The sequence below is a fragment of the Trichosurus vulpecula genome, chromosome 3 (genome assembly GCF_011100635.1).
Source record: "Trichosurus vulpecula isolate mTriVul1 chromosome 3, mTriVul1.pri, whole genome shotgun sequence".
Taxonomy (NCBI): domain Eukaryota; kingdom Metazoa; phylum Chordata; class Mammalia; order Diprotodontia; family Phalangeridae; genus Trichosurus; species Trichosurus vulpecula.
In genome coordinates, this window is record NC_050575.1 from 247,611,020 (window position 1) to 247,624,421 (window position 13,402).

Genomic DNA, 13,402 nt, shown 5'->3' on the forward strand with positions numbered 1-13,402 from the left:
TTAGAGAAATGGTGCCTCCCTTTTCCAGCCATTGGGAGACCAGAGACTAAAACGCTGGTCTCTTGACACCCTGCCAGTATTCTTACCAGTACCCCTGCTCCACAAACTCATTAACTTTTAATGAGGAACTTTCAAGAACATCTAGTCCAACCCTTTCATTTTAGTAAAGAGCAGATTGCAATCCAGAGAGGTTAAGTAACTTGTCAAAGCTCACATCACTAGTTATTGGCAAAGGAAAGACTAGAACCCCACTTTCCTGTCTTTAAATCCATGAAATCTTTCCACCACAGCAACATCTTTCTCCTCTCCCCTTCTCTCCCCTCCACTCCCCTCCTCTTCCCTCCCCACTAAAAAATTTCAGTCTCTAGGATGAGGCATACTAACCTCCATGAGGCTACTCAATTTTTGGTTTGGTTTTATTTTTATTTTAAAAATGTGGCAAAGGAAGAGGAGTCTGCTAATAACATATGCTCAGCAAATACTTTAATTAGGGCTTGTCTTCCCGGGAGGCAGCGGTGCAGTTGGCCCAGGCTCCCCCTCTCCCTGTCAGACAAGCCCACTCATTCAGGATTGGCTGCTGTGAGCTAGGAGGGCTGGTTCACTGGCAAGGTATCGGTGAAAGGCAGCAAGCTGCCGGTAAAGGTGTGGAGTTGGTGTTTGTAGACAGCACTGACTGGTGCTTAGAGAGCTTGGCGTCTCTGCCCCTCCTCCAGCACTAAACAGTCGAGTTAGGGACTTTGGAACTGGACTGAACTCCCAGGATATTGATGTGGGTGGCTGCCCTAACCCCGGCCTCTTGCGTTTTTCTGCCCTGAGTTCCAGCCACCCAAAACTGACATGCCAACTGAGCTTGCTCCTAGCCTGGGAATGTATGCCCTCTCCAACCTGGATTCCTCCCCAACGACCCGGCTACTCCACAAGGGTCCGGAGTACCTGCGCAGGAAGATCGAAGGGGGCGAGCGAGCCAAGAAGAGTGCTGTGGAGAGACTAGCAGCTGATAAGGCCAAATATGTCAAAAGCCAGCAGGTAATTGGCACCAAGCAGGAGCCTGCTAGGCTGAGCTCAGCTTCAGAGAGCAGTAGTGAAACCTGTTCTGTGGAAAGCAGAAAAAGCAGCAAAGACTCTACAGGGAGGAAAGAGGCAGAGAGTGGGGACACCTGGTGCCCCCCTCCCCAGAGAGCATTTTCTGTGGCCCGGAGGGGCATTAGCAGGAGGCAACTGAGGCCAGATTCCCTGGTCATCTATCGTCAGAAGTGTGAGTTCGTCAAAGGCCAAGGCACTGAGAACACAAGAGGGGGCTTGGTGAGGAAGATCCTCCAGGGTTCCAGCAAAGAAAAGATGTTAGCATCTCTTGACATGCCGAAAGTGAAGGAGGAAGCCAGAGTAGAAAGTGAGGAGGCCCAACTAGAGAGCAAAGAAGCCAAACCAGAGACTAAGGAGACCAGACTGGATGGGAACGAGACCAGATCAGAAAGTAAAGAAACCAGAATGGAGAATAAGGAGACAAGATTGGAGAATGAGGAGGCCAGAATAGAGAACAAGGAGGCCAGGGAGGACCATAAGGACATTGCTCCTTCCAATCCCCTAACAACCACCCCCCTTGTCGCCCCTTCCAGTGAGGAAAAGATGCCTATGAAAGCACCTGTGATGACAGCTGAGCTCAAGGATGTGAAGAGAAGGAGCCTGCACCGCTCCAAGTCTGACATAAGCTCTCGCTACTCCAAATCCTTCTCTGAGTTTGACACCTTCTTTAAATATTGCGGCCTGGACCCTGAGGTGGTGGAAGATCTTGGGAGGGAAAATTTCTCTGCAGGCTGGGACCACAGATCCTTCAAGATCCGCAGTGTGAGCATAGCCACCTCCGAGGGTGGCTTCTCCCATCACAGTGGGGATGAGGGGCTGCAGGAAGAGGAGCTAACGGAGCAGGTCCCTAGCACCACATCAGTGATTGAACGCAATGCTCGGATTATCAAATGGCTGTATACATGTAAAAAGGCCAAAGAGACAGAGGGCAAGGGGGCCCAAGACTTAGCTGGAAAGGTGCTGCTTCCCAAGGCCACGGAAACACGGTAAAACCAAGGTGTGTCTTAGGCCACGGCAGACAATCCAGTGTATATGTATTGGAAAGGGGGAATGGGGAGGAGAGTATGATGATGCATTTGGGATGGGAATGTGGCTGAATTTGATAACTGTTGCTAAGAACACAAGACATTTCGTAGTATCATAGATATGGATCTGGAAGGGACCCCGAAGACCATCTAGTACAACCCCTTCATTTTACAGGATTTTTGTGATGAACTTCTTCTAAAATAAGTACCTAGGCTTAATTTGCTTTATTAATTCTGGATAAGAAAATAAAAGTAATCAGCCCAGTAGTCTGTAGTAATGAGAGTTGAGAAATAGTTTGGGGACTCATAGAAATGAAACTAGGGTGCTGGGGTGCAGGGGGAGGGCGGGATGTCATCTGGTTAGGGCCCAGGAGTCCCCAAATGGAGCAGAGTTCTCCAGGTTTATTGCTCTAAAGCAGGCCCAGTTAAAAAACATTGGTACACTTCCTATGGTTTCCTGCTTCATAACTGGCACACTTTTCCTGGATCACAGATGAAAAGAACCATAAAATAGCCTGGAGATTATCCCAAGGTTTCAGTAGAACACTCTAAGCATACCTATGTTCACCAAGATTGTCTGGCTTTACTGGGCAGATGAAGAGTCTTTTCCCCTCTGTGAAGGTTGTGCTTAACTCCCCTGTGCCAAAAGGACAGGTCATGTTTCCCCAAGTCAGACACAAATCACATTTCCTTCTAGGCTTGAATCGAAGTTGTCTGGGATAGTGTTAGCTGGTTTTCAGCAATTGTCAAAGTACCTGTGGAAGAATTTACTGGGATAAACCTTATTTAAATTGACTCACAGGCTTTCAGATGGAGTCTAAATGGTTTCTGATTTGGCACCTTGCTCCTCCACCTGTGACTGAAAAAAAGATCAACTTTAGGTTTTTTTCAGAACTTTATTGAATTATGTTCATTCTCATCTGGAATATAAAGGGTTGGGACTCGATGGCTTCTAAGGACATTTCCAACTCTAAATCTTGGCTGATTGGTTGTTTTCAAAGAAATCAAGACTTTAAGAGGAAGTGCTTTGCCTTCAGATGGAAGGTTGCACAGTACGTTACGTAGCCCAAATTTAAAACAAAACAAAACAAAACAAAAATCTCTAAGCCTAGAAACTATGACTGGTGATACTTCAAGAGAAACACTTGCTGCATTTGGTTCTTGTGTTGACTAGATTTAGTATGTTACAGGGGGCCAAATTCAACAACATACTAAGAAGGGATCTAATCTTCTCAGCTATAACACACAGTAGTGTGAGCTGTTATATATCTCATGAAAAGAACATAGATCTAGGAGTCAGGATACCTGGGTTTTAGTTTGGGCTTTGCCACTAACTTGCTGAGTGACTCGGGACAAATCATTTAAGCACTCTGAGGCTTCTTCTAGCTCTCTCTCTCTCTCTCTCTCTCTCTCTCTCTCTCTGCAACTATCTTCTAGCTGTTTCCAATCAGTATGGTCTGGAGGAGAACATACTAGACCTGATGTTAGAAAACTAGATTTAACACTGTCATGGATGCTTCTTAATTTTGTGACCTTAGGCAAGTCATTTTAAATTTCAGGGCTGGAGAGTTTCCTCTTTCGAAAATAGGAGGGGGTAATGGTGGTGGTAAGAACAGATGATCTCTAAGGTTTCTTCTAGTCCTAACATTCTCTAATTCTTTGATTCTGATGCAAGAGGCCAATCCCTTACTTTTGAGCAGCTGGGATGAATTTCAAGGGCTCTATTTGTTGATATAATAGTTTACCCCTGGAACTCTAGCAATGCACCACTATACACATGCCAACTCCTCCCTTGCCACCAACATACACAAAGAAAGACTCAGGGCTGGGTATTTCTAGGAGAACTGGACTTTGCACAATTCTGCTGGGGACCAAAAATGTAAATTGATGCCTCTGGCTCTTTCTTTTGAAATGCATCTTCCCCTGAGTCCTTCAATAGCAGAGAGGATTTCATTGCATTAAAATTATTTCTCACATCCTTAAGGTGGACTTTAAAGAGAGAGGTACAATCAGGACCTTTAGAAGCCTGGGGAAGTATGTGTGTGCATGTGTATAGGGAAAGGTTGGATGGTGGAGAGAAAGGTGGTAGGGTTCAGAGTAGCCAAATTGGAAAGGCTCTTTTGTTCATTCGTATTAGACAAGGCCCAACAGAGTCCTGAGATCTTCGTGATCAGTGGAATGAGCTTAAATACAAATAAAGGGTGAGTTGTTTTGAAAGTCCTTAAAAAAATATTGCCTAATGGACTATGTAAGAGATACACAGAAAAGCAAATTTCCTTGCAAGACCTAGATCCGAGATCACCCAGAAACTATGTCAAAGTGAGTTTTGCTTTGCTTTTAAACAGAGAAGATGGAGTCATGTTTGAATATTAAACAGTGCAGATCAGAAAATGACCCTGAATTCACAGAAATAAAATCTGAGAGCCTCTGAATGATAGCACTTCCTTTACCTGCTCCCTTCCCACTCAGTGCCAAAACAGTGATTTGCAAGGAATGATCTAATTCCTTTCATGAAGTAATCTTTCCAAAGCCTGCTTTACTTTTCTAACTAGGAGCAAACACAGGAAGTTTGCTTGGGTGGTGAAGGCTGTCACCTGTATGACAGAAGCACGTGGTTTCAGAGTTAACTACCTCTCTCCCCTCCCTCTGGCCAAAGGAAAACAGTAATGTCACCTGATTTATGGGAGGGGAGGGAGGGACAGGGTTATGAGCTTATACAAAGAATCCAAGGCCTTTCTCTGGCTCCCTCAGCCTTTAGTCAACCCTGGGAAGGATTTTGCTCACCTTCAAAGTTGTTTTATGGCAGCGTGAAGAGAAGGTTGATGAGTGGGACACAATATACAAAGTCTGCTGAAATAAATGTCAGTCTTAATAGTAACTCACATTTCTTTAGTGTTTTAGCATTTATAAACTACTTTTTCTATAATATCCCTGTGAGATAGGTCTTTAACTCTGTTTTACAGAGATGGAACCTGTGGTTTAGAGGGTTTTAATGACTTGGCCATGCATGGCCATGTAGCTAAAAAGCATTAAGGCCAAGAATCAAACTCAGGACTCCTGACTCCAAATATAACATTTTTAAAACTGTTTCATACTTCCCCAAAATATTCATCTGGGACACAAATGGTACTTTTGGCTCAGGACAGGGATGAGATCCCTGACCACCTAATAGCCGGTTCCATATATCATGGGACTAGCACTGGATTTGGAGTCAGAGGATCTGGGTTCAAATGCCAGCTTCTCTACTGTGTAACCCTTGGAAAAATCACTTAAGTTATCTGTGCCTCAGTCTGTACATTTGTAAAATGAGGAGGTTGTACTAGATATCTTCTTCAGTTCTTTCCAACTCTAGAACCATTATACTATGATCCTTACTACCTGTGTAATTTGGGGGCAAGATGTGTAACTTCTTTGAGTCTCGGTTTCCTCATCTGTAAAATGAATGAGTTGAACTAAATGATCTCCAAGATTGCTTGGGCACCTAGATAGTGTAGTGGATAGAGCTGGGAACCAGGAAGATTCATCTTCCTGAGTTCAAATCTGGACTCATAATTACTATCTATGTGACCCTGGGCAAGTCACTTAACACTGTTTGCTTCATTTCTTCATCTATAAAGTGAGCTGGAGAAGAAAAAGGCAAACCACTAGAGTATCTTTGCCAAGAAAACCCCAAATGGGGTCATGAAGAGTGAGATACAGATGAACAAAAAAAAAGATTCCTTGTGATTCTAGATCTGTGATCCCATTTATTGGTCCCAGGGCATTGGGGAAGATAGGAGTAAGCAGCACAACATTGCAGGTAGAGAACTGGGTTGGAGGAGGGGGAGAAGGAACAATCGTTTTGTAAGCATCTGCTACATGGCAAGCATTGTGCTAAGCTCTTTACAAACATGTCATTCGATCCTCACACTAATCCTGGCAGGTAGGTGCTGGTATTACTCCCATTTTAAGGATGAGGAAACTGAGACAGAGGTTAAGTGACTTGCCCAGGGTCACATAACTAGGAAGTAACTGAGGCCAGATTTTATTTCAGGTCTTCCTGACTCCACACCCAGCTCTCTATACACTGGGTCACCTAGCTATCTTGGAGTGATGAACACCTGGTTTAGAATTCCTCTGAAGATTTTCATTAGCTGTGTGATGTTGGGCAAGTCACTTAATCTCTCTAAGCCTCAGTTTCTGCACCTATGAAATGGGGAACATAACACCTACCTTGATGGGTAGTAGTGAAGCTTGAATGAAATGACATGTAAAAACTCTCTGCCAAGTTTAAAGCACTAGATAGATGCTAGCTTTTATTAATATGTGCCTCTCTTCCACCACATTAAGGGCATGGAAAAGCAATGCAATAATCTTTGTTCATGACCACAAAACCACCTCCTATAACTCATTGCCTACGAACATAATGGACTCTTCAGAAGAGGAGCCAGCAGAGAGACTAAATAAGCTCTAAGGACCTAAGCCTCCAGTCCTATGGAGCAACACAGGAAGTGAAGCAACAGTTGTGCAGTAGGAAAATACTGTTTGTAACCTGGAAAGTAAACAAAGACTTTCTCCACTGGAATGAGTAGTTCCTGAAAGCCATTCTTTCTATCCTACCAGTACAGTATAAACAGGATCTCTAGCCCTCCCCCAATTCCTATTTGGTATGAATACTTGTGTAATTCACATGGGACTCCGCTTTGATCTTACTTTAAAAATTTAGAGAAGCTAAGGTGTGTGTGTGTGTGTGTGTGTGTGTGTGTGCTCAGAGGCTTCTTAAGTAGGAGAATGCAATTATTTAATTGGATGCCTTATTCCTCAAAGGGGGGAGAGGTTTTGATACTTATAGCTCTAAATGATTTCTAGCTTGGGAAATCAGGTAGGTTTATAAATATCTTTAGTGGAAAAAACATGGCTGATTTTATTTTTGATATATCTACAAAACATCAGAACTAGAGAATCACTAGAGAACCATAGAAGTTAGATGCATTTATCTTACTTAGCCATGAATAATAGGCAAGAGATTAGGAGTTATACTATTCCCTTGGACAGAGGGAGAGAGGGAGTAGTGGGAAGCTGTATTAATTTTATTTTGTTCTTTTAAAATTTTATTCAGCAGTTAAGTCCCCCCAAAAGAACATTTCCATATACAACACAGACAACAAAAAAAGGTTTGTATATGAGACCATGAATCTTTGTTACATATAGCTTACTTTTGTAAAAAGCGTATGATAAATCTAACATGTTGCATTCTAAGTTGTCCTGTATGAATTTTTCCTTTAGAACTTCCTTCCATTTTCTTTTGTGCATTTTATTTTAAATATTTCAATGATCAAATTTTGGGGGGATGGAGGAAAAATTCAGTTGTTAGCCTCCCTCTCTCCACCAAATTCTACCACTGGAAAAAGAAAAGAAAACCCTTTGTAATGAATAAGAATAGTCGAGCAAACAAAAATGTCTACATGTTGGTCAGGTACATAAACGCATGTCTCTTTCTGCATCAGGAGTCCATCATCTCTGTCAGGAGATAAGTAGCATGCTTCATCATTGGTCCTCTGTAAAGGACCATTGATCAGAATTCTTAACTCTTTCCAAATTGTTTGTCTTTCCAGTATTATTATTGTATATAATTTGTTCTCTTGGTTCTTCTTACTTCACTCTGAATCAGTTCATTCAAGTCTTCCCAAATTTCTCCTGCCTCTGACCCTTTCAGCATTACAAAACCATTTCTAATTGTTGATAATTGTTTTTCATTCCAGTTGTTCTCCTATATGTCAGTTTTACTTTGCTAAATTGAGGAAAATCCAAAACTTAGCCATAGGTGCTGCATAAATGTTTATGGAATGAATGTTTTCACATAATTTCAAAGCAATTTAGTTCAACAGCCAATTTAGTGTTTAAAAACAACTCAACAAATGTTCATTAATGCCTACTATGTGAAATATCTTCCTTCAGAGGGTTCTGGAATTTTCTGCTTGCAGTCACCCCAAAGCACTCATGAAAAATGAAGAGACCATTAAATAATATAGTCACTGCTAATATTCACAAGATATAAAAACCACAACCATATGGCCAATCCACAAAAAGCAGGGTAACACTTGAACACAGATCCCACTATTTTCAAGTATCCGTAGACTCCAATAGGTTCCTATTGGTTGGGCTGCTGCATGTAATAGGCATCATTCACTAATTTTCATGCCTTGGTTTTATGTCTTTATTTGACGTCACATAGTTGTGTTTTTTTTAAATAAGGACTATAAAATATGCATTTTGGTAAGCTTAGGGTCCAATAATTTAATATCTTATGGCACAATACAAATTCCATCTACCCCTTAATCATGGTCCTAGTACCAACATCCAACAAAAGTACAACTGGAAACTTATTCCATTATTCCTAGCTGGACGATGCAGGTGACTTGGACCTGCTTTTTTCATCACCAGAGCGAAGCACATTGTCTGTAATATTCAGTCTTAGTTGCATAAAGAACGGAGAGATTAGATAACTTGCTCAGGGTCGTACCGCTAGAATGCCATCAGAAGCAGGTTTTGAACCTAGGTCTTTCTAACTTGAAGCCAACTCTCTATCCATACTCCCTGCTACCTCAATTCAGAGTTAAAAAAAATTTAAATTGTGAAGAGGGAGTGAGAATCAGCAGTTTTCCACGAAGTTAAATTAGAGATTTGTCCCTCTCCTAGCTGGTTTTGGGAGGCAAGAATTGCCAAGCAAGCCTATCAAGCTGACTTCTAGTCTAGAGCTTTATGTTACATTTTCTGAAACCTTTCTCTTAATAGAACACTATACTTGCAGTCTGACCACAGGCCGATTTTGATGGTCTCAACATCTACAGCAATTGCAGTGAAAACACAGATCAAATGGAATAGGCAACTAAGGAATCAAATCTAGCCTTCTTCTCTCTTTTCCTTTGTCTTAGACTTGACACCCAGCAGTAATCAGGTAGGCACGCACGCCATCTAATAAAGCTTATGAGGACCTCTGAGGCCTTTTAAAATGGTGGCATCTGTATGTGCTCAGATGTTTCCTTGCTTTTCTGAATTGTAGTCTTCAAATCTTACGTCTTAGCAGTGATTATTTTAATACTCAAAAGTCTTTTGTTCATTTTTTCATGACTCTTTAGGTTGCCTACAAACTTAAACGCCGAAGCCCACTGAGGTGGTTAAGGGGAGAGACATGTTTGCTTGTGGTAATCATTTAATAAATGGTACATTTGTATTGAGTGCTTTTGAAATTGAATAGCCTGAGAAATTATATGAAAGCATTCATTCATTAATAAATTTATTAAATGCATTCTGTATATAGAGCTAAAAATTTATATGTCATATTATCTGCCTTCATAGAACTCACAGTTTAGGTGCAAGATCAAATGAAAACACAGACAGCTTTAATATCCAATGTAACGTGGTAAATCCAAACAGCAAAACAGATTTCTGTTAGGTCTGAAGAGGAAAGGTGGCCATCAGTGGGGGAGGAGAAGATCAAGGAAGGTTTCCTAGAGGAGGTAGCATTTAAGTTAGTCTTTAGAGGATGGAGAGACGTTTGCTAGGAGAAGAGACCAGTCCAGGCATAGGGAATAGCAAAGGCATAGAGAGAGCAAAGCATATTTAGTAGTCCAGTTTGTCTAATAACTAGAAAAAGATGGTGGCAACAGATTATAGAGGGCCTTGAATGCCAAGTAAAAGTTGTAAGATATAAAAAGGATTTTTAAAAATTTAGTTGCAAAGAAAGGTCACTGGTACATTTTCCTTTCCCATTCTTTAGAAGGTCTAACCAGTTATCTTAAAGTGGAAAGGTTGTCACAAAACCAAAGAAGAAACTTGATATCCTAATGATTTGGCATTCACATGTTTGCAGGGTCCTGGTACTGATGACTCTGTTTGGTCTTTTCCTTCTTCCCCAGAATGAAAACTTTCCCTAAGGTGGAGGATACACAGGACAGATCACAAACTGCTTAGAACTTTCTTATCTCCCTGAAGTTTCCACTTGCCTGACCGAGCTTGGGAAGGATTTGCCACTTCAGCAGAGGAAGCCTTCTCTCTCTGGGCATCTCAAATGAGTCTGAGAGCTCCACAGCAGGAGAGGTGAAGCTTTGAGTGACAGAAAATGTGGGGAATCAGCTGAGCTATCTGGAGAGAAGATCAAGTTCAGATTGATCTAATGGTATAACAAGCTGCTAAAATATTTATTATTTTGAAGGTGGGTCTGTGCCTTAAGATCCAAGAAAAGGAGGGTTTTCAAGTGATTATGGTAAGGGTATCTGCCTGTCTGCCTATGGAGAGACCTAGAGACTCTATGTTACAAACAGATTAAACCAAATATTGTATTCTATTTTTGTACTTATGTTACTGTCGTTAAGCCTTTAAGTTGCTTAAATATTTATTTGAGCTAGTTGTAAAACCCACCAGACAACCCGCTTAGCTTATTTTTGGGAGGTGTTGTTAAATAATGGTCAAATATTTTTTGTATGATAAAGCTCCATACAGATATGACTATCTGTACCATACCTACTCTAATGAACGTGTATGTAAGCGTGAGATTGTTTTCCTCAGCATCTCTGTGGGTCATGGAGGGAAAAAAAAACTGACCATAGTGACATTGACAGAGATTCTTTTCTTTGCTACCTGATATTCTATTATGAGGATATTTCTTTAGTCATTACTCTAAACTGCTGCTAATTATCTAAACACTGGGTGATGCCCTTGGTTAAAATAGATAATGTAAAGATGGTGGTGAGGGGGGAACTATTCGTTCTATTTGAAGGTATGCAGTTAATTCTTCACATAAATGGACATGTATTGCTTCAAACAAGATAGTTTAGTGCTTTTCTGCTGTTAAATACAATAGGGTCAACATTGAAGGCCAAATGCCCCTTAAATCAAAGTGGTAGCTGACATCTATTCATAGAATGGAGTGAAAAGAGTTTGGTTTCATCTTTAAGATATTAGGAGACTACTGGGCATTCACTAAATGTATGAGGACTGCATTTGGGCATGTCTTGGAAACTGGACATTTAGATATAGGTAAAAGGAGAACTCAAAGCAGAAGCCCAGAAGATCTCCTGCTTCAGTAACCCATGCTCATCTGTGACCTGGAAGTTATAAACTAGACATCAGAGTAAGTTAGCATTGCCAACTCATACTGTGTTCTTTACTCCCCATTTGGAGCCAAAGCTCTTGGAACTAGCTCTGGATATGAGAATAAAATGTTGCCACTGTTGCTTTAATAAAAGATTGAGAGTGAGGGCACCTTTCTCCTAATTCTGTATTTCTCCCTGACCTGCAAATCATTTAACCCCTCTGTGCCTTAGCCTTACCAGAAGAAGCCTATTTGTGAACCACCAGAATAAGGAATAATCTACCCTAAAACAAATTTCATTGTTAATAGAAAACTTGTGAGAAATAACAGATTGGGAGATTACAGAAGGCAGAACCAGTGTATAAAATATGGGAAATAACAGTGGCCTTTTTGCTCATGTATAGAAACAGTTAAACAGCTTCATTTCAAAAGTACACGTGCAACTGCTAAAATTAATTATGATCATAAAAAAACCTATCAGTTATTAGTCACTTGCTGAAAAGAAGCTCTTTGTGCATTGCCCCTTTTTATAGGGTTTAGAGTCCATCATTACAGGAACAGTTTTGCAATAAAGACATTAGGTCCAGGATATAGCTACTTCTATTTAGACTCATGTTAAAACCTGCTTTGACACACAACTACAATGCTGTATATTCTGTATAACAAAAATAAAGTTGTATATTTCATTTATAAATGTGAAAACTTCACATCTTGTCTATGAGATTCTTTTATAGAAAATGGAATGAATTTCAAAGTTAGAATAACTGATTTTTTAAAAATCTTGTTTATTTCTATTTTTTTTGATTCTCATCTTTCTTTAATACTAATGATAAATAGTACAATTGACAAGTGAGTATAAGTATTAGTGCATAGCCTGGCTTCTCTCTGGAAAGAAATCAGTGAACATCAGTGATATGTAATGTTAAGTTTCTGAGTCTGGATAGAATTGGTCTCTTTATGGAAGGAGTTTTTCTTTTTATAGCTTCTAATGTAGATTAGCCAGGTTGAAGGTGGTTGTCCATTACCATTGAATGAATTATTTACCCTTTCAGATTTAAGGTTGAGTTTGAATCTGGGTCTGGTTTTATCATGTCCTGTCCTGGAAAAAAAATGGCTATAGTGTCTTAGGGGTTAGAATTTCAATGAAGATCAACCCCATCTCTTGCTTGGAGAACTACCATCAAATCCATGCTGATTTCACCTGTGCAGGGTATAACCTTTGAGCTCAGTATGGCCAGACACAGTTATAAAAAATGATTTAATTCTCTTACAAGCAAAACAATGAATACTCTATATAAAAACTCCTTGACAGCCAACCCAAAGTCCACTCTGGGACCACAATCACCCTCTTGATCCTATGAATGGGCACACCTCTAACTGAAAAGTATAACTGTACTAGATTGGGGAAATATTCAGGATAGGATATAATAGCCATTAAGTAAGTAAAATAAATTTGCACAGATACCTTTTCACAAAGGTATATGTGTGGGTACACATACGCATGTCTTGTTATGAAGGAATCTACATATGTGTGTGTGTATAAACACAAAAAAATACACATGCAGACACATAAAATGAGACTCGATATGGCATAGTGGATATAGAGACAAACAGGAAAACCTGAGTTCAAGTACAAATATTGGCTGTGTAACCCTGGTCAAGTGATTTAAACTAATAGTTCTCTGGGCAACCCTCAAACCATAAGTTATTGAGAAATTCCTGACCTAAAAATGAAATCACAGATTCTTTCTCTCCATCTGTCTGTCTCTGTCTCTCTGTCTCTGTCTCTGTCTCTCTCTCTGCCTCTCTCTCTGTCTCTGTCTCTCTCTCTCTCTCTCTCTCGCTCTCTCTCTCTGTTTGTATAATAGTATCATAGAGTTAGAATTGGAAGGGGCCTTAGAAGCCATTTAGGCCAACCCTTTCATTTTACAGATAAGGAATCTGAGGCTCAGAGCTGTTAAGTGACTTATCCAGTGAGGAATAGGATTGGAACCCAGGTATTCCTTGACTCTACATTCAGCACTTAATCCACCACACCACATCTCTATGATCCTGCGATCCTATGACCACCTACAAAATGGAAAAAAAAATATATATATATACATATATATATAATTTGTGTATTATATATACACACATATGAGTGTTTGTGTGTATCTATTGATTTATTGATCAATCCATCTAAACTCTAATGGCTCCCTATCTCCACCAGAATCAAAGA

At 40.4% G+C, this 13,402-nt stretch overlaps 1 protein-coding gene across 1 annotated transcript; it reads left to right on the plus strand.

Annotated features, from left to right (window-relative positions):
* Positions 1 to 661: 661 nt before the first annotated feature.
* Positions 662 to 11,848, plus strand: FAM110C (family with sequence similarity 110 member C). Its single transcript, XM_036752767.1, has 2 exons — positions 662 to 2,080; positions 10,007 to 11,848. Exon 1 carries the CDS (start codon positions 838 to 840, stop codon positions 2,071 to 2,073), a length of 1,236 nt encoding a protein of 411 aa, XP_036608662.1. The 5' UTR covers positions 662 to 837; the 3' UTR covers positions 2,074 to 2,080; positions 10,007 to 11,848.
* The last annotated feature ends 1,554 nt before the right edge of the window (positions 11,849 to 13,402 follow it).

Coding starts and splice junctions, on each gene's coding strand:
- FAM110C (XM_036752767.1), top strand. CDS start 838: ATGCCAACTGAGCTTGCTCCTAGCCTGGGAATGTATGCCCTCTCCAAC.